This window comes from Pectinophora gossypiella, chromosome Z, assembly GCF_024362695.1.
Source record: "Pectinophora gossypiella chromosome Z, ilPecGoss1.1, whole genome shotgun sequence".
Taxonomy (NCBI): domain Eukaryota; kingdom Metazoa; phylum Arthropoda; class Insecta; order Lepidoptera; family Gelechiidae; genus Pectinophora; species Pectinophora gossypiella.
The window spans coordinates 22946195-22964684 of NC_065433.1; the positions used below are offsets into that span (position 1 = coordinate 22946195).

The 18490-nt window shown below is 38.2% G+C and overlaps 2 protein-coding genes across 11 annotated transcripts in view; one reads left to right on the forward strand and one right to left on the reverse strand.

Annotated features, from left to right (window-relative positions):
- Positions 1 to 10538, reverse strand: part of LOC126380338 (uncharacterized) — a 43048-nt gene extending 32510 nt beyond the window's left edge. For all 9 annotated transcript variants that reach the window (XR_007568458.1, XR_007568457.1, XR_007568460.1 and 6 more), the window contains exons 1-3: positions 10062 to 10538; positions 9813 to 9985; positions 9207 to 9302 (exon numbers count right to left, since the gene is read on the reverse strand). Coding sequence is in view for 5 of the 9 variants with exons in the window: in XM_050029695.1 (XP_049885652.1) it covers positions 9207 to 9302; positions 9813 to 9985; positions 10062 to 10229 (437 nt within the window). In the remaining 4 variants the exon portion in view is untranslated. The remainder of the gene's footprint in view (positions 1 to 9206; positions 9303 to 9812; positions 9986 to 10061) is intronic.
- Positions 10539 to 10717: 179 nt separating this feature from the next.
- LOC126380301 (probable ATP-dependent RNA helicase DDX43) lies at positions 10718 to 18473 on the forward strand. 2 transcript variants are annotated; one of them, XM_050029624.1, is made up of 2 exons: positions 10718 to 10915; positions 15178 to 18473. In XM_050029624.1, the coding sequence occupies exon 2, from the start codon at positions 15180 to 15182 to the stop codon at positions 17748 to 17750; it is 2571 nt and encodes an 856-aa protein (XP_049885581.1). In that variant the 5' UTR covers positions 10718 to 10915; positions 15178 to 15179; the 3' UTR covers positions 17751 to 18473. The 2 variants fall into 2 exon arrangements, with proteins under 2 accessions (XP_049885581.1, XP_049885582.1); XM_050029625.1 differs by lacking the exon at positions 10718 to 10915 and adding an exon at positions 13739 to 13870.
- Positions 18474 to 18490: the final 17 nt, after the last annotated feature.

The window sequence follows — 18490 nt, forward strand, 5'->3', positions numbered from 1 at the left end:
CACTATTAAAGACCTTTACGAAGCCACTGACAATGCCGTAAGCGTGGCCAATTATTGGTCAGCAAAAATTTAGTATCGATCGCCATCGACTCGCAAAGAAGAAGAATAATACCAATTAAGTTTTCGCTAATACATGCGAATATATGTGTGCCGCAAACATTAACAGCTCATACGCAGCCGATCATTTCTATATTTACACGTTAACTTAGTATAATTGGCACTATTGTTTGCGACAGATTAGAGGATCATGGTTAATTAATTATTGCGAAAATATATTGGGCAAATCATGGAATCGAAAACACCGACCTTTGCAATAACTATCTACGAAAAACTAATTGAGAGATTTGATAGGATTTTGATTAAGTAACCGATAGCCAATAGTAGCAGGCACACAGAGTAGAAGAAAGAGGATGGAAAGGCCCTGACGCCCATTTTGTATGAGAACTGCTGTCGCCGGTTCAACCCCGCTCTCTTTTACTACTACTCCTGCAAACAGATAACTACCATAGCTCTTCTGCTTCTCAAATTCCTTAGCCACTTTACCGGCAATACATTTTATGTGACAGGCTGCAATTGTATCATTACTTTTCGTAAGATACTGCATACAAGTTTTTTTTCTCTGAAATCAAATCAAATATACTTTATTGCACAGAACTAAAGTCCTCCTTGCATGTCACTCGAAATTTGTTTCTTTTTTGCCCTGCAGGTTATAATGCACAAGACGACCATTTAATATACTATCGCGGAGCTCCGTCGACCGTAAAGTTTGCAGACGAGTGGAGTGCAAAGTTGAACTATGAACTATTTGCTCATACTTGTATGACGCGCGTTTCGCGCTCACTTGGCCCTTCCAACCTTTTTCTTCTATCCCTGAGTAAGCATCTGCGGTTCCTTTCCGACTTAGTAAGATTATGTTGACTAAGTATCTGATAAAACAATAGATATAATGGGCAGCAATAGTGATTTTTTCTTTTTAGCAACAAATCTATCTAGAATCTAGACAATCGTAATATTATAATGGGCCTGTATTGAATCGATTGTCACATATAAATAACATCGGGTTCATATTGTAAAACAAGTCCCATTGAGGTACCTCTGATTGGAGTAGATACTCCAGTGAATATACATGTCAATGGAAGGTAGTTACTGGGAGCTGTTACAGAGAATATGTGCGATAATCTATATTATGTATACATAATCAGACCATATATGTCTCACAGCTGGGCACAAGCGTTCCCTCAGTCAACTGTTCAGTGCGTTTTGGGTGCTGTGGCAGTTCGGGTTAGTAGCCGGAATCAATGATTTACGTCCCTTCGGTAGCAGGGGTGCAACTTACTTATTCTGACAATCAGGTGATTCATCGGGCAATATCCTAACCAGACAAAGGACACAAAAACATAAAAAGCCTATATACGTCCTCTAGGCACATGCCAAAGGAAAGTCTCACAAAATGATGGTCGACTTTGTCTCCGTCGGGAATCGAGTCACCTTTAGTTCGTGTGCCCAACCACAGAGGCTGTAAGAATCGATTTATACAATGTGGTTATTCTTTTCCTTGTAGGTATACCTTCAAATTATAAAGGAAAATAAACAAATTTTGATTGTTATGAATTGAATATCTACCTACTAATCCAATAAATTTAATTGAAGTAATAAGTTATGAATAGGAAACCTACCGCTTATCACTTTTGGTTCATAATTAGTTAACGGCGGGTGGGTGCTGAGAAGGAAAACAGCAACAAACTCAGCAGCATTCGTTTATATGAACCCTGAGTCTTCTATGGTGTAGACCTGAATATATAGTGGAGACTAACATCCTCATTAATAATGGAGCGGTTCACCAGAAGACAACTTGCAGACACGTTTATTACTAACGTCCAAATATTCATTAGATAAACTGAATCGGGTTAAGACAGGACGTGATTATGCTCAACTTGTATTTTTTTATTTATTGTTGAAAACATTATACATAGTATTACAATTGTAGGTGCGTCTCAATACAATATTCCGCTATTGTTACAGGTTGCATGTCATGAAAATAAGTAATAATACACTTCTCATCAAAAAAATCGAAACACTTCCGTTTTCATTGTTTCTGTCCGAATTTAACACAAAAAAGAATTCATACGATGAAAAAAAAATACATAAATGTATAGCTGGCAGTTTGGCCATTACAGTAATAAGGAAAATTCTAAATTCAAAATTAGAATTTCATTTGTTTATCTTATAAACGAAATGAATCACTGTTTTGAGACAAATGTGTGTTTAGGGTTGGAGTACATTTAGCGTTTAAAAACTAAAAATTGGCGCCTATCCTTAAACTTTTTGTTTTTTATTTCAATACTGTGACTTTGGGACGTCTGAAAAAAGGTTTTTTTTCTAAAACGTATGGATACTTCGCCCACAGAAGCCGCCCAAGTTGTGGCATTGCTGGATTCTGGCCTTAGTCAGCGTGTTGTGGCTGCAAGACTGCATCTAAGCCTGTCATCTGTTCATAGAGTCTATAAACGTTATCGGGAGACTGGTTTGTTCACGCGCCGTTCAGGATCTGGCAGGAATCGGGTCACTTCTGAGCGAGATGATCGATTTATTGTAACAACTTCTTTAAGAAATCGACGCCTTAACGCTTTTCAACTGCAGCAGCGGCTTCGTGTTGTACGAAGGGTGGATGTAAGTGACTCTACAATTAGAAGAAGGTTGAAGGATCGTGGACTGGTACCGCATAAGCCAGCAAATGGGCCGAAATTAACTGCAGACCATCGAAGAGCGCGCCTTAACTTTGCACGTGAGCACCTAAATTGGTCATACCTACAGTGGAGCAAAGTTCTCTTTTCTGATGAGTGTAAAATTATGCTGTATGGTAACGACGGAAGGAACAATGTCTACAGAAGAGACGGAGAACGCTATGCACAATGCTGCATTGAAGAAAAGGTCAGCTATGGTGGCGGTTCTGTAGGTATGACCAATTTAGGTGCTCACGTGCAAAGTTAAGGCGCGCTCTTCGATGGTCTGCAGTTAATTTCGGCCCATTTGCTGGCTTATGCGGTACCAGTCCACGATCCTTCAATCTTCTTCTAATTGTAGAGTCACTTACAGCCACCCTTCGTACAACACGAAGCCGCTGCTGCAGTTGAAAAGCGTTAAGGCGTCGATTTCTTAAAGAAGTTGTTACAATAAATCGATCATCTCGCTCAGAAGTGACCCGATTCCTGCCAGATCCTGAACGGCGCGTGAACAAACCAGTCTCCCGATAACGTTTATAGACTCTATGAACAGATGACAGGCTTAGATGCAGTCTTGCAGCCACAACACGCTGACTAAGGCCAGAATCCAGCAATGCCACAACTTGGGCGGCTTCTGTGGGCGAAGTATCCATACGTTTTAGAAAAAAAACCTTTTTTCAGACGTCCCAAAGTCACAGTATTGAAATAAAAAACAAAAAGTTTAAGGATAGGCGCCAATTTTTAGTTTTTAAACGCTAAATGTACTCCAACCCTAAACACACATTTGTCTCAAAACAGTGATTCATTTCGTTTATAAGATAAACAAATGAAATTCTAATTTTGAATTTAGAATTTTCGCTTATTACTGTAATGGCCAAACTGCCAGCTATACATTTATGTATTTTTTTTCATCGTATGAATTCTTTTTTGTGTTAAATTCGGACAGAAACAATGAAAACGGAAGTGTTTCGATTTTTTTGATGAGAAGTGTATATTTTTTGCGCTTATATAAACGCAGAAATAAGCGGTAAAAGACACTTAAAGTTTTTCTTTTCAACCCTACTCACGCACGGAACGACTATAGTACAACGTTGAATAATGTAAACCTCCTCCGTTTTCGAACTCGTTAATAAATGAACGTAAACTTGCGTGGTAAAACAAACGCAACAATGCACCGGGTTGCAAAGATTGCTGACCCGGAATCCATCCTAGCGAAGGAAACGTTTTTAGGTCGCAATACCGCTCTACTTTGCAGATGTTCTCTTTTGGTATCATCATTTGCATTGTGAACCAGCTTTGCTATTCTTTTTTTTTTAATCAGCAGAATTTTCCAGACTTGTGAAAAATGACAATGAGGGACTTTCCAGGTTACGTTCACCCAAAAAAATATATAGACAGCACTGTACAAATAATATACATACATAAGACACACACAAAGGATAATATACATACATTTATGCATCTTTTATCTTTGTTTTAGGATATAAATGATTATGTTATTACACCCAATTATATAAATTATTAACTTCCACCCATTATTATTCTGACCAAAACAAAGAGAAGCAATATAGGTAGCAACATAATTCTATACATATCTGATCCAAATATCAAGCAACAATTATTTTTAAATATTTCCTCTACCATTACATTATATTTTTGAATAATTATGTATTTTAAAATAGATAATTATTACGTTAAATGTGTACAGCGAAATCTACATTTTTTATGGAGAACGTACCTTGGATAGTTACAAATTTTCTCAAGAACTTTACTATCTGGGTGCAGAGTACATTTCGTGGTAGCTGGGTTTGCTCTTGCCCTAGACTTGCCCAAAGGCATTGACGAGGCCTAAATTGGCGCGAGCTCGCCCAGAAGGTGCCTGTTCACTCTGGCCGTGAAAGCACCCGGGTTAGAAGACGGTAGAGAATTCCACTTAGTAGTAGTGCGCATAATGAAGGACGAATGAGTAAAGGACGGCTGCTGACAATAAGCGACCTTACCGACATCTTCGCCGTTAGGCTTTTGATGTATCTGTCGCTATTCAATACCAGCAAGCATTCTATCACACCATCAAATCCTCAACACACATTTGGCTAAAACAAAATTGATACGGATTAAAACAAGTAAGGTTGATTTATTATAAACAACTAGCTTTTGCCCGCGACTCCGTCCGCGTGGCGTGTTATAAAAGAAAGATCTTTGTGTGTGTGGGAGAAAGGTTAAAAAATGCTTAAATTTATTATTTTTAAATTTATAAGTAGCTCAGTTAAATAATGAATTGTTAATAATTTCTAAATTATTAGTTTATGATTTGGTTTGATATTTTAGGAAAAAACGATCAGTTTCGAAAATTTAAACAAAATTTAAAAATTACAACAGAAATACGCCGTGAAACGTCCGCCTGGAAAATTCAACAGAAAACTACCTACGAAAGATTTGAACCATCCAAGAATAGTGAAAAGTTCGCCCGCAAAATTCAATATTTGACACGACCATCAACGACGTCTGCCCTCACGCGTCTGCCGCGTTTCGGTTGCTCACTCGGGTATCTGCCCCCCCTCCGCGCCTCGCCACCGCTTTCGCCGCCCCAAAAACGCCGCCGCGGCCGCGACGTTTCTTGGTTGCCACTACCGCGAGCTATAAATTTCAAGCCTCTAACTCGCTTCCCGTTCCCAGGGAAATTTTTAACTTTGCATTCACTAAGGTATATAATATATGCATGTCAAATTTCAAGCATCTAACTTATGCAGTTTAGATTTTTTCATACAATTTTTTTTACCCGCCAATTCCCATTTTTCAAAATACAGACATAACTAAAATTTATATTTACTAAGGTATGCATGCATGCTTTTATTCGTAGCATGCATGCTAGATTGAAAACATCTATCTTACGCGGTTTAGATTTTATCATACAAATGTTTTTTCCCGCTAACTTCCGCTCCCGTGGGAATTTTGCAATATCCAGTTGCAACTAAGCTTTAAGTTAACTATGGTACCTGCATGCCAAATTTCAAGCGTCTAACTTAAGTGGTTTAGAATTTTTGTACAAAAGGGTTTTCCCGCTAATTCCTGTTCCCGTGGGAATTTCGAGAATTCCTTTCTTAGTGCACTTCTACGGTAGTTAAGCTACGTCCCTTCCTAATTTCAAGTGCCTACGTTTAGCCGTTTAGGCTGTGCGTTGATATGTCAGTCATTCAGTCAGTCAGTTTCTCCTTTTATATATTTAGATATTTCCGTCATACATGATTTCTATGTAACTTTAACCATTAAGGCTGCTCATGCGACGGAAGCTTAAAAAATGGAGTAACTTCTCCCGTTTTCCCAAAATTTCCCTTCACTACTCTACTCCTATTGATTGTAGCGTGATGAAAAGTATACTATAACCTGCCCAGGAGTATGAAGAATAATGGTACCAAGTTTCATTAAAATCCGTCCAGTAGTTTTTGTTTCTATAAGGAACATACAGACAGACAGACAGACAGACAAAAATTATACTGATTGCATTTTTGGCATCAGTATCGATCACTAATCACCCCCTGATAGTTATTTTGAAAATATATTTAATGTACAGAATTGACCTCTCTACAGATTTATTATAAGTATAGATAGATTAATTTAAATATATTTCATAAGATTGAGTAGGGAGTGGAATTCTTTGCCGTCTTCTGTATTTCCGAATGCATATAACCAGGGTGCTTTCAAGGCCAGAATGAACAGGCACTTTCTGGGCGAGCTCGCTCCATCTTAGGCCTCGTCAATGCCTTCCGCAAATCTGGGGCCAAGAACAAATCCATCAAAGGTAAAAAAAAAATTGAGCACGCTAATAAACTACAAAAAGTAGGTACCTATATTATCCTCGTGCCATTCGGATGCAAGTATTGTAAACAAGTACCTACCTAAACAATGAACTTCATTACACGTAAGTCAATATCGAGTAAATAAAATCACAGTTCTTTCATCATTTCAACCCCCGCTGTGTAGCAACCGGATTTTCTATCGACTTCTAATGAAATTGTGAAATAACCATGACATTGAAAGAAGCTAAGAGAAATTATTATCGTAAGGTTCTCAAGACGATCTCGTGTAAGCAGTAAGTGCACAGAAAAACAATATTAAAATGTCAAATGGATACTTATAACGTATTATTATTTTTTTCCAAGTAAAGAATCAATATCGCCGGGCAGAATTTATCGCTAGCAATGTTAGATATTTTTGTGATACATTTAGTTTGAGATGTTTTTGAGACGTTGTAATATGGTATTAGGAACACCTACACATTATTATATTTAGTAGTCATATATTGTAAGTGATAAGTATTTATATAAGTGGATCAAAAAGAAAAAATATGAATATTCCATACTGCTCAACATACGAGAAGATAAGTTTAAAATACTTCGTTCGATTAGACTGTCTGAGCACTGTATCCGTATCTGTGATAAAAAATCCATCTTACATACATAACATAAATCCATGTAATATTATAAATGGCAAAGTGTATTTAAGTGTCTGTTTGTTTATTTGCCCGTCTTTCACGGCAAAACGGAGCGATGAATTGACGTGATTTTTAAGTAGAGATAGTTGAAGGAATGGAGATTGGAGAGTGACATAGGCTACCTTTTGTCTCTTTACAACCCCCCCACTATCCTAAAGTTATTTTGTCTCTTTACAACCCCCCACTTTCCTAATTTTCAAGGTAGAAAGCTAAAAATGGTACATTGGGAAAGGGGAACCGTAGTGTTACCCCGAATTCAACGCGAGCGAAGCCGCGGGCAAAAGCGAGTAGACTATACGTCCTGTTACCGGGCACAGGCTTCCCTGAAGGGAGCTTCAGTCGACCGCAGTGCCGGTTGGTAGACGAGTTTGGTCTTACATACATACTTACATACTCATGACATCAATAATAGGGTAGGCAGAATCACAAGTAATCAAAAAACAACTAGCAGCCACTTTGGATACGGAGTTGAAACGAAGAGGAAGGTTACCATGTGATCAACTCATCGCCCCATAAGGGTACACAGTCCATAATTTCCACTGTTTCATATTATTTTAATAAGATCACGAACCGAGTTGCGGCTGTAAATTGACGGATACATTATTGTGGTCGAGTTGTATAGCATATCTTTGCGATGACTTACCATTACCACAATGACCAGTTTCTCGATAACAAACATAATTCACATACGCTTACCAAATAATCATCAATCGCTTTGCAGTTAATGTTGTGAAACCTATCACAAAATTCTTAGTACCCGACAGATTGGAGAAAATCATAAAAAAACCATGGTATTTATATCAAAGTATTATAATTATAAATGTTAAATGCTTATTTAACATGATGCTATATCATCTAAATTCACGGTATAAACTATTGGAAATACTTTCGATAATGTCTATTGAATAGTGATTTTTTTGGACTGGTCTCAAGATAAAAGTTGAAATAATCGCCTACGTTTTTACACAAATACGATATTCCTTCACACCTTTGGAGGTGTATTGGGGATCAGACCCCAATGGAATGGGCAAAGTCGAGAACTTCTAACAAGAATTCACAATGTTTTAAGTTTACGCGGTTATTATCATAATTAAAACACATAATAACGGGTTCTTACCGCGTTTAAATGGGTAAGCCATCATGTTGGAGTGGATACAATCCATCTGTGACTCCAACGACACATACGAAAAGAGAAAGATCGAAAAATGTCTCTCTCTTTATTTAAGAGCTGCGCTCTTATCGGTGGTATAATAGGAAGGAAGAGGATGAGGAAGGGAGGAGGGGTGAAGGTTTTGGCGGGAAGAAGAGAGGAATGGCATGTAAACATGCAAAAACAGTTTATATATTTAAATACTAGAGTTTCGATTACCGTGGGTAACTTGGTATTTTTTACTAATAGGTTTATGAAGAAAAATTGCCACCACACTGAAGTCTGATGCAACTGTTACCCTGAAGAACACCTTTATACCCATCAATGAAGAATATATTTATGATCACAAATGAAGATCAATCATGCATGACATGTGGTTAAAACTAAATAAGAGCTCCATGATACACTTTTTACTGTGAGTAATAGGTCATCTTTGTAATAACTAGAGATTTAACTATAGATTTTATAACACCTCTTATGGAGAAGTGTAGTTACAGAAATAAGAATTTACATAACCATAAAATCAAATAATTATTATAATGTTATTATGCTATAGGTTTATTGTCAAGTATAATGCTAGTATAATAATTCCAAAAGTTTAATCTGAAATCAACATCAAACACAAAACTGTCCTCCCAACTCCCATTTTAGGAGATAAACATGCTGAAATAACATACATATATAAGTTCACCACTACATTTTCAATCAGGCTTGTCAGAAGTACATTGTTTGCAACATGATCTGAGTACCCAAGCTTCACCTGAGTTTTCTATTAGACCAACGTCATAAATGATGAGCCCTATCTCTGTCGTAATTTCTGAGGTGTGAGTGAGGCACTGACCTGCGGATCTCATTAACTTGTTGTTCTTCCGGCAGCTCAACAGCAGCAAACAATTGCATCTCGCCATCGCGTCCAAATACACCACCAGGGATTTTCCTAGACAATAAAATATATTTATAAATATGATTTTAGAACACCATGAAAATACATATCACTTTTATTTTTTACTCTGAATACACTGAATCAAGATGATTTAAAACTTGGAGTTTATTGGGGAATAATCATTTCTGAATGCCCTTAAATGTTCTTAAAAAAATCTACTTGGAAACTGTTAAGTAGGTACACCAATTTGAGTAGCTAACATTTTATAAATAGAAGATAAAGTAGGTAAGTAGGTATATTAAGTTTCTCCACCTGTCTGATTACAAGAACTCCTAGCAATTACCTTAATTAAATTAAATGCTAGGTAAAGTACTTAACTATATCAATAAAATAATCAAGAAAAAGTAGGCAGAAATAACAAAGAATATTTGTATGATGACAACATAATTAAAGTAGATGCCTACCTACCTATGAGTAAATGATATCAAAGAAACAGAATTATCTTATCTGATTGTACCTATATTTTGTTAGCAACAAGTAAACAATGGTGTTGTTAATTCTCACCTTAGAAACTTTTTGAGTACACTTGCAATAGTGTAGACAGAGTAGTTGTCCACATTCACCAGGCGGCCTGTCTGCAGGAAGTGAATCAGCTTCTTCATGGCTCCCTGGTGGCCCGGCGCGCGGAACACGTCCCGTCTCAGCGGAGCCTCCTTGTTTAGCTTCAAGATCAGCACCTATACAACCATCACATCTTACAGAAACATCACTTTCATATATTTATCAACTACAAACAAGGTGAATTATACTGACTAGCAATGGGCCAGGAATATCATCTTTGCAAACTTCGTGCAGCGGTGCCCCGAACTTGACTTTTTCGAGTCTTCTTGGGTAGGGCAGCGAGTTAGGATGGCCGCAGGAGGTGACCACATTGCTCAGTGTGGCCGCCCGCCGGTGCATCCTCCGCGCCCAACTGCTCATTTTGTCCGTAGCTACGATTCGCAGCACATTCAAACGATTCACATTTCAGTTACAATAGTACAATTTCATGTCGTGAATAGGTGTATCGCGCTAGCCGAAGGAGGCCTATCGATAATCTATTAATTGTTGAATCGCTAGGCTACGGCGAAAGCTTCACTCGGTGATACTTGATTCTTGTAAATCACTGTCACAATTATGAACACGGTGCAGCTTTCATAATATTCAATTTATGTTTATTTCTGCCAGATGAGAATCGAGTCTCGGGTGATTTTGTCTACGAAAGGAACAAAACTGCGAGCGAGCGAGTGAAGCGTCAAGTGGGAATGAGTGAGCGGCAGAATGAAGACATTGAGTGAGTGTAAATTAATGAATGTTGCAACTGGAAATAAGGAAAATGGGGAAATCTCGAAAATAGTTTGAATGAACGAACAGGCTTCGGGCAGGAACTCAGAGTGAATGGATGGTCAGTCTATGTCCGTTCAACCAATCAATATCAGTGTAGGATTTTTTTTTCCGGTTCCGCCACTCGCGAATGTGTCGTGTCGTGCCGGTGCCGAAGGTGCCAAACGGCAGTTATTTTTGTTCGTAAAGAAAAAACTAAAGGCATACTTTGTGGATTTCAAATAGGATTTCAACAAATCATTGATTCACTACTGAATGAATAGGAAGTAAACATCAAGAATCAGGTGAGTCTCCAAATATGTGTACTTGAGAACTACAAATAAATAAAAGAACAATGCAGGTAGACCGTCTCTCGTCGTACTAGTACTACAACCTACCTACATTGTTTTTTTTTTTTTGTAATTATTAATTAAAATCCGTAAATAGATTTTTCTTGCGAATTATATTCATACATATTTATTTTTATTTATATAAGTCCTACCTGTTGCATTACATAGGCATCCCATAGCTAGTGTATTAGTAGTTTAAGTGATCTATATAGACCTAGGGTACCTAAGTGGACCTAGTCATTCTCCATTTTGCGTTGCATCTGCGCCTTGTAGTACCTACGAAGCTGTGCGTATTGCGAAGTTTTACTAAAACTAATTCTGGTAAACTGCCTGCGACAAAGTGTATGAAATTGTTAAATGTGATATGTACTTTATACTATCTTGATTGAATTTCTAACGCTTTTAAGCAGAAAGTTAATAAATAAAATACCTATTAATTTGTATGTTCATCAATATAATAGAAGTAAGGTAGGTAAGTATTAGATTTCCAACATTTATCCCGCTTGATATTGAGTTAATGGTTAATTCTTTTGGTCCCAAAATTGTCTTTAAAAACCTAAAATATAACCTTGATGCATCTTATAATAAACTGTTTGCTTAATACATCATTATAATACAGTCTGACAGGATAATAGTAACAAAAATAGGAGCATCACCCGCAGGGCAGTTTTAAAGAACCTAGCATATTCACATAAAGAATACACATACACAGGTATGTGACACACACAGACAGACACAGGTCTGTCATGCAAGTTTTCAACTACAGATGCAATATTTTCAGACATAGTACATTGATAAAAGTCTGCAAATTGAAGTATAGAAGTATAAGATCTTAGATCAAATAAAAAAAATCTATATTTGTTTACCATTTGCTGTTTTTATATACTATTCTATATCCCGAAACAGAATCCCGGAATCGACCATATAAAATCCCGAAATCCCGGGATTGACCATGTAAAATCCCGGGATTGAAATCGGGTAGATATACCTACTACACATATCAAAATCTATATTTAAAAAATATTAATAATATAATCTAGATAAATAGTACTTAGTTGTCATATTATACCCACCTAAATTAATGACAACTACGTAAGTGGCTGCAATGAAGTACAGCAATTAATAGTTACCTTAAATTTTTTGCAACATCCTACCAGGGTCATGTACTTACCTTATTAATGATTATAACCTGTATAATTATGTACATGAAGCAATAAATAAACTATTAAACTATTTCTTTTTACACCATTTAAAAGTACTTAGTGTTATTTCCATCATTTAAGTTAACTTTCATCATTTCAATTCACTTTCAAAACTGACCAGCTTTGTAAATAACGTTATATACCTCACTGCGGCGGCGTAAGGTGTGTATGCAGTTAGGGTGTCGAAAAAGGGGTCCCAACACTTAAAAAAAAAATCACTTCAATTTTGTATGAACCATCGACTTAGCCGAATTTTCGAGTGAAGTTACTATGTAAGTTGGACTTAGTGTCGCAAAAAGGTTCCGAGACGTAGAATAATTTTGATCGATTTTGTATGAGCCACGGACATAGCCGATTTTTTTTGGAAAAGTAAGCTTTTTTATTTTATTATATGCGGAAGAGATGGTTTAGAGGTATCTAAAAGGGGGCAAAATTTTGTTGTTTTTGCGCTACGACGCACCGTTTTCGAGATATTTAAAAAAATGCGTTATAAATTTTGAAAATATTTATATTTTTATTTGAACGAAGAGAAAGTGCGGCGGCAGCCACACCAACTCGCTTGTGTGATCGAGGCCCGAAAGCTGCTTCGAAACGACCGCGGTAACGGGTGCGAGCGAAGCGAGCACGGAAATTCGCGGCACCCTGACACTGTAGATATAGGGTTAGGTTACTTGTGACCATCGAGGCCGAAGGGCTGAGAGGCAGCGGTGATTTGTTTCGTAACGACAGCAGTTACGGGTGCGAGCGAAGCGAGCACAGAAATTCACTTCGACACTCAAAGTTACTTGTGACCGTCGAGGCCCGAAGGGCCGAGAGGCGGCGGTGAAGACCTTTTAAAGTCATAGATTTTGAAGGTTTACTACATTAAGTTGATATAACGGCAATATTTTTGATTTTCGATAAGTGACCTTGACCTTTAAGGTCAATGACCTTGAGTTTTGAGGTGACTTACCTACACCATATTTGTGAAGAATAAGGTAATAAGGTCAATGACCTTGACTTTAAGGCCATTGACCTCCCAAGGTCATCTAAGGTCACCCGTGGTTTCCCCCCACCCTAATACTCCCACATCCCCCCGTATCCCGAATGTTACTTTTGGCGATTTTTGTTAAAAAAATCTTAAGTCCTAATTTTGTATGGGACCCTTTTTGCACCCCGACCCATGTGCATCCAAGACTATGAAATTAAGAAAAGTTCGAGAATAAATTATTTTGGATCTTTGTGTAAAGAACGCTGTAAAAGTAAATCGGATTCCTTCGAAACCTCGTACACATTATACAAATACCTACCTATAAATTTGTCGTTTATGATGAAACTTATCTTAATAGCTATACATAATAGGTACTTACGGGAAGAACAGGTACCTCATCCCACACAATCGGCCATTTTCTGTTGCAACTGCGTATTGCGCCCATGCGCTTTGCGATGCGCCATGCCCCTTGCCCTAGATGCGCTAACTGTTAAAACCTGAAATTATTGATTTATAGTCCCCCTATGACCTAGGAAGCGCAGCAGGTACAGCTCAGTGTAAGGTGGACAGTTGCACTATCCACTCTTACGTACGGAAGTAAAATATTTACTAACTAACAAAAGTGACAAATATATTAAGTAAACACCTACTAATAACAGTTGTCTAAACGAGGATTCATTAGTTATCAAGTGTACCCGTACAAATGCAGTGTTCGGGCACCAGCTTCCAGTAAAGCTTGTAAGTAGCTCACCTTTTTTCTTCCAAGTAGCTTACCTATTTTATTTAGGGTTAAAAGTGAAACGAAATTTTGGTTTTGAATATTCAAAACCCCCAACACGCGTATGTTAGCTACATAGGTAGCTTAATAAAAAGGAGTAGAAACTTCTAAACTGTAGCAACATTGCTTTTAAATGCCAAACGGTCTAGCCAAAATGTCTAGCGTTACTTAATCGTTTTCATTGGGTTAGGATCGTCTACAAAGGTATAAGTTTAACATAAATAGATTTTTATTTAATAAATACCTACTTTTTGTCATAATGTTCCACTATTGGTTTTCGTGGACCTAAAGAACAACCCCTAACATAGCTAAGCACAAGTAGCACAAAAGCGTCAAAGATATTTCTAAGATAGTTACAAAAATAAGCGGTAGGTAAAATCACTGATCGGATATTGATCATTCACATGGACTTGCGCAGTAGTCGAATTTTGAGTTTGTTTGAGAATGAGGAGGCGCGCGGGAGGAGGGAGTGACGCGTTGTGAGACCTGTAACCTTTCGTCCGCCATCTTGTTGTTGGTCACATTTTGTGGACGCACGAAGCGCTATCTTTAGTAGGTAGGTAGGTTTTTTTTTTCCTACCAGAGAGGGTGCAACCAAATCTCCCTTATTCACAATTAAAAGCTCTCGTTAGTATATCCCTTATAGAAACTGTTCGTCGGGACGTGCGACCTACTACCTACTACAGGACTAGGTACGATCATTGGCTGGCTGCGCCTTTGTTTCCTAAGATATCACAGTCGCCTGGCATGTCACAAAGTCGGCAGGCGATATGACACGGCTAATATTTTCGCTTCTATTAGTAGCTATAATGAATTCGTTCTCTGTACCCACAACTGTCACCCAGCGGCAGTCATCACTCATGATCCACGTGCCACGATATCTTGATTCGAATTGACATTGATAATGACTGAACGGCTATGTGTTGTGAGTTTAAATATTTATAACCAGGCGTAGCATTTACGAAGTCATTCACCCCACACTCACTTTCCACAACACTAATATCTTCAACATCACCCTGAAGACGTTAGTAAAAAGGGGATATAAAAGTAACGCAGGATTTGTACGAGCTAAGCGCTAAGTGTCCTTAGTATCGTTATGTATAATTATTAAATATTACGTACCTACCTACTTCGAAATTATGTACCTACCTACTAAACTTTGCTGAATTTATTATCTCCGACCTACAGAACCGACAGAGACCGAATACAGAACCTGATAATTGTACTGTTCGTTCATTTTCCTAATTTCTTGTTTTTTCTGTTTCAGCAATGGCAGCTGGCTGGGAAGAAATAAATCAAGACTATTTAGTAGGTGCTGCTACAAGCGTCCATACAGAAGCCGCCCCGCACCTCCTGTTTGCCGCAGCTGAGAAGCCCTCGGCTGCCCAGCAATCATGCTACAGTATGATAGATGCCAACCTCCCTTCTGTTGCTGCGCCATCTGCATCACCAATTGTGACTGCTGTCGCTGATATTATCAACGCCACTACAGACTTTACTGTGGCGAATGCATTGGAACAAGATACTACTGGGCAACCTACTGCATATACTGCACCAGAGTTCACTACACGCAATATTAATTCTCCTGTTCTTCCGGCTACAGCAGAACATGCTGGTTCTGCTGTTACCCACATTCCTGCTGGTATTGGCGCTCCACCAAATTCTCCAGGAAATCGTATTGGCCCTTCTACCCCTGATGTTACTGCTGATGTTTCCGACCATCGTGCTGCTAGCGGTGCTACACTCGCTGATGGAGCAGACTTTGATTGTCTTCATGATGACGTTGTTGCTAGTAGCAGGGGCGCACATTTTGTCTTAGAAGATTTAACTGAAACATTTTCTTTTTCTGAAAACGATGGAGTTATTATGACCAACATAACGGAGCTGACTGAACCCGTTAATTTTATTTCTGAGAGGAAAGAGGAAGCTCCTACTGCACGTCCTGCTCCAGAAGATCTCGTAGCTACTGCAAGTTCGACCGCTGCTGAGGTTACCAAAGAACTATCTGCTATAGACTGTAAAGATATAGCGAGTGCGTCAAGACCTATGATGTATGACGATTTGGATGAAAGCATTGTTTATCACGGGGGAGCTCGACGTCGAGAACCCAAAAAGTTGGCAACTCGCAACAATGCACACTTTAGCAACGTGTACCATCCAAACCGAAACAAACGTAATGGTTTTACAACAAAAAATATCGCAGTTCCATCCGACCAAATGAATCGAATTATTGGCAGAGGAGGATCCAGAATCCATGAAATAGAATATGATTCTGAGATTCAAGTGAAAGTCGGTAATTCTGAAGGACCTTACACAGATATAACGCTATCTGGGACAAATGATGCCATTTCAAGTGCCGAAAAAGCCATAAAATCTATGATCAGTGAAATTCGGAATACATCAAATTCTGCCTATACCGAATTATACAAAAAGGTCCCAGATGAAGTTTGCGTAATTGAATGGAATAATCTGAAATCATACTACGAAAAGCTTCAAGAAGAGTTGTTTGGCGAATATCCACCTATTGTAAAGGACTTCTATCAAGAAGATCCAGAAGTCGAACACGCGAATCCAACTGACACAGCTCTGTGGCGTACAAACAACGGCGTGAAAGTTCAAAGAATGTTCCGGGACAGACCAGAGTTACGGCCTATACCTAATCCGGCATTGACCTTAGAACATTTATTCAAGCACTATCCTGAGATATTGAGCCGCGTTCGCAATCAAGGTTATCGCAAACCTTCACATATTCAGAGTCAGGCTTGGCCCGTACTCATGCGAGGTGAGGACATGATAGGCATTACACCACCAAATTCAGGGAAGATAATGACATATTTACTTCCGGCTTTGATACACATCGACGGTCAGAACTTTGTTATTGAAAATCGCCCACGACCTATAGTCCTTATCATGAGTCCAACTCGCGAACTCGCTTTGGAAGTGGAGAAAGAGGTGCAGAAATATCAAAGCAAAAGTCTAAAGTATGTCTGCCTTATCAGTGGCGGAGATAGACGAGAACAAGTAAAAATCGTTTGCAAAGGCGTTGATCTAATTATAGCCACACCCTGTAGGCTAAATGATATTCTATTAGCTGGCCATTTGAATATGGGGACTTTCTCCTATATAGTCTTGGATGATGTCGATGAAATGTTACAAGTGGGATTTGAACATCAGTTACGAAAAGCTCTACACAACACACGACCGGACAAGCAGATAGTGTTGATGTCCTCGGTTTATACTAATGCTGTCCGCACCCTAGCACAAAGTTACCAAAAAGACCCCATTAAGATCCAAGTTTCTTTGAGCGTAGGTTCTATAACTCAAAGGATTATGATTCTGGAAGAGGCTGAAAAAGAAAAAGCTATATTGCAGTTTTTCCAAACCACGGGCCCTAAAGATAAGGTGATAATCTTTTGTAAAAATAAAGAAACTGCAGCTCTCCTCACTTTTCAACTGGGGCAAACAGGCATTGGTTGCATTTCCTTGGCGGATCCACCAAAGGATATGGATAACCCAGTGAAAGCTTTAATTGGAGTTCACGGGGCAAGTTACGACATGAGCATTATGTCTCATATTATTAACTATGATTTCCCCGCAAACATTGAAGAATACGTGCACGGAACAAGCAAACTGCCTGTGGACGGAGGGGCTACGGCACTGACGTTCGTCACTAGGCATGACTGGAGTCAGGCCCGCGCACTCATTCGCGTGCTGGGAGAAACGCGCCAGGATATTCCTGAACAACTGGAACAGATGGCTCGTAGATTTGAGGCCATGAAGGTGCGCGACGTGATCCGCGGCCGCGGCTTCTTCCAGCGCTTCCAACGAGGCCGACAGTAATTTACTATTTGTAGTTAACAAATTACTTATTTACTTGATATTATATTATATATACAGGGTGTTAAAATAAAATTTATATCTTTCTAGGAGCTCAATTATGTTTATTTAGAATTTAGATCAACAAAACAGCATTTATATTGATTAATTTATTTACAATTATAAGTATTTTGTTACGCTCCTCTCGCTCTAATATAGATAAGTACTATTTTTATAAGCTTGAAGTATTAGACTCGTCCAAAAAATTGTTAACTGAATTAATATTTTTTAATTGTCGATTGCGATACAACTACTTATATATTTCCTTGAAAGATTAAATTATATACCTGTATATATTCAGGTAGAGTAGAAATGTTTATGTAGATTCTACTTTGACCACATGGTCACAACTTATAAAACTTAAGTATTATGAATGTCCAGAGAAACTAAGATAATCGAATAATATATTTGTAACAAAACTCAATTAATTGTATCAGTGCGAGTGTCTGCTGAGCTATTGCAACAGAACACTCCACGAAGGAAGGTTTTGAGATTTGTATTACAATGTATTTACAATAAATGGCCCTATTTGGTCACTTGTAGGATAAGGTGCAAAATGCCAAATGTTGTAGTAGATCTTATATTATTTATTATATACTTCTATACGTGTTAAACGCGTTAATTTATATACCTAATATTTTGGAGTATGTTTATCACCTATTCAAATGTTGATCTCTAAGATCTCTATTTTTTATTTATGTAAG

Bases quoted from the DNA above. Each gene is read 5' to 3' on its own strand.
- LOC126380301 (XM_050029624.1), top strand. From the start codon at position 15,180: ATGGCAGCTGGCTGGGAAGAAATAAATCAAGACTATTTAGTAGGTGCT.